The sequence below is a fragment of the Triticum dicoccoides genome, chromosome 7A (assembly GCF_002162155.2).
Source record: "Triticum dicoccoides isolate Atlit2015 ecotype Zavitan chromosome 7A, WEW_v2.0, whole genome shotgun sequence".
Lineage (NCBI taxonomy): Eukaryota > Viridiplantae > Streptophyta > Magnoliopsida > Poales > Poaceae > Triticum > Triticum dicoccoides.
In genome coordinates, this window is record NC_041392.1 from 630,102,727 (window position 1) to 630,104,435 (window position 1,709).

The 1,709-nt window shown below is 48.3% G+C and overlaps 1 protein-coding gene across 1 annotated transcript in view; it reads left to right on the top strand.

Annotated features, from left to right (window-relative positions):
- Positions 1 to 1,412, top strand: part of LOC119327699 (protein STAR1-like) — a 2,779-nt gene extending 1,367 nt beyond the window's left edge. Inside the window, exon 3 of the mRNA XM_037600804.1 lies at positions 776 to 1,412. Within this exon, the coding sequence (XP_037456701.1) occupies positions 776 to 1,218 (443 nt within the window). The 3' untranslated portion in view covers positions 1,219 to 1,412. The remainder of the gene's footprint in view (positions 1 to 775) is intronic.
- The last annotated feature ends 297 nt before the right edge of the window (positions 1,413 to 1,709 follow it).

The window sequence follows — 1,709 nt, forward strand, 5'->3', positions numbered from 1 at the left end:
TACAGGCTATTGTTAAGCTATTAGGAGTGCTTGATCCGTTGACAAAGTTAAGCTGAATCTTGCTTTGAAGATGGCAATGGAGCATTCACAATTACTTATCACATATCACATACTAGGATGATAGCAAAACCGATTAGAATAAAACACAACTTTATGTTGGGTGATATCTGATGCCTAGATGTAAAGTATGATTGTTGTCCCTTATGACCGTCATTAGGCACATTGCCATGCATGCAAATGAACAATTATCTTAGTGAAATGTGTTATCTAAAATTAGTTCATTGAATTCATTTCGGAAGTTCTGTTATCAAGGTGCAAGGGCAATGCAGACAGGCCACCTCTTTTTTCCGGCTGGCAGACAGACCACCTTGATTGAAAGTTACATGTGCAGAACAAAATTCTGCTTCATAAATTACTCAACCAGGCAGGTATAAAATACCTTGAATACATTTTCCATGACTTCATACTAGGTGCAAAGAACATTGACTTTATGAACTCTACACGCCTTGTCCATGTCCAATTGGATCGACATTTTACTACGCAAATTTCACCCCTTTGCTACTGTCATCTGAATATTACGTGCATAATGTCAACCGGCAATGTGGTGGCTGGAAGTAACGGTGTGCTAGACTTGTTCCAAGCCATAAAAGAAAGGATAAATATGTAATGGTAGTGGTGCTGTAGTATAATAACTTAATAAGCAATGCATAGAACAGAAAAGAAGTTTCAGACGAGAGATTTCTGATTTCGTGTTGTTCCCCGTGTGCTGCTCCAGGGACCGTGGCAGACAACGTGCGGTACGGGCCACAGCTGCGCGGCAAGAAGCTCAGCGAGGCGGAGGTGAAGAGCCTGCTGAGCCTGTCGGACCTCGACCCGGCGCTGTCCTCCCGGCCGGCGTCGGAGCTGTCCGTCGGGCAGGCGCAGCGCGTGGCCCTGGCCCGCACCCTCGCCAACGACCCGGAGGTGCTGCTGCTGGACGAGCCGACGAGCGCGCTGGACCCGATCTCGACGCAGAACATCGAGGAGGCCATCGTGCGGCTCAAGATGGCGAGGGGGCTCACCACGGTGATCGTCTCGCACAGCGTGAAGCAGATCCAGCGGATCGCCGACCTGGTGTGCCTCGTCGTCGACGGCGAGGTCGTGGAAGTGCTCGCGCCGTCCGCCCTCTCCGAGGCCAAGCACCCCATGGCCCGGCGCTTCCTGGAGCTCAGCAGCTGAATATCTTTGTTTCGTTGCCCAAGAACATCATTGCTCGGTGTCGACCGACCTCTGCTTAATTCGGACATGTTCACTGTAATCTCGCTACGACGAGGAACGCCGTGTGCGATTTGGTGGGAGACGAGCTCTTTTGTAGTACTCCTACAATACAAAGTACTGTACGTACGTGCATAAATAGACTGCTATCTTGGAGACGCCGTATGTGCACTTGTGCAGACAATGTTTTTTTAAAGGATCACGTAATTTTTTTTAAATACGCACGAGTGTACGTATCATTCAGTATAGAAGGAGGGGAGAGATAATCCCAAAACATCCGCTTGGTTTACAATATTTACACACGGGATATTCTCCCAACTCCACCGTTACATTATATCGTATTACTCATGGTCCGTCCGCCCACTATACCTAGCTCCTCGAACCCTCTATTTTCGTTCTTGAACATGCCAGCTTTGGCCCAAAGCTTCCCTTCTTCTTGAAGTTGTTCCTTGACC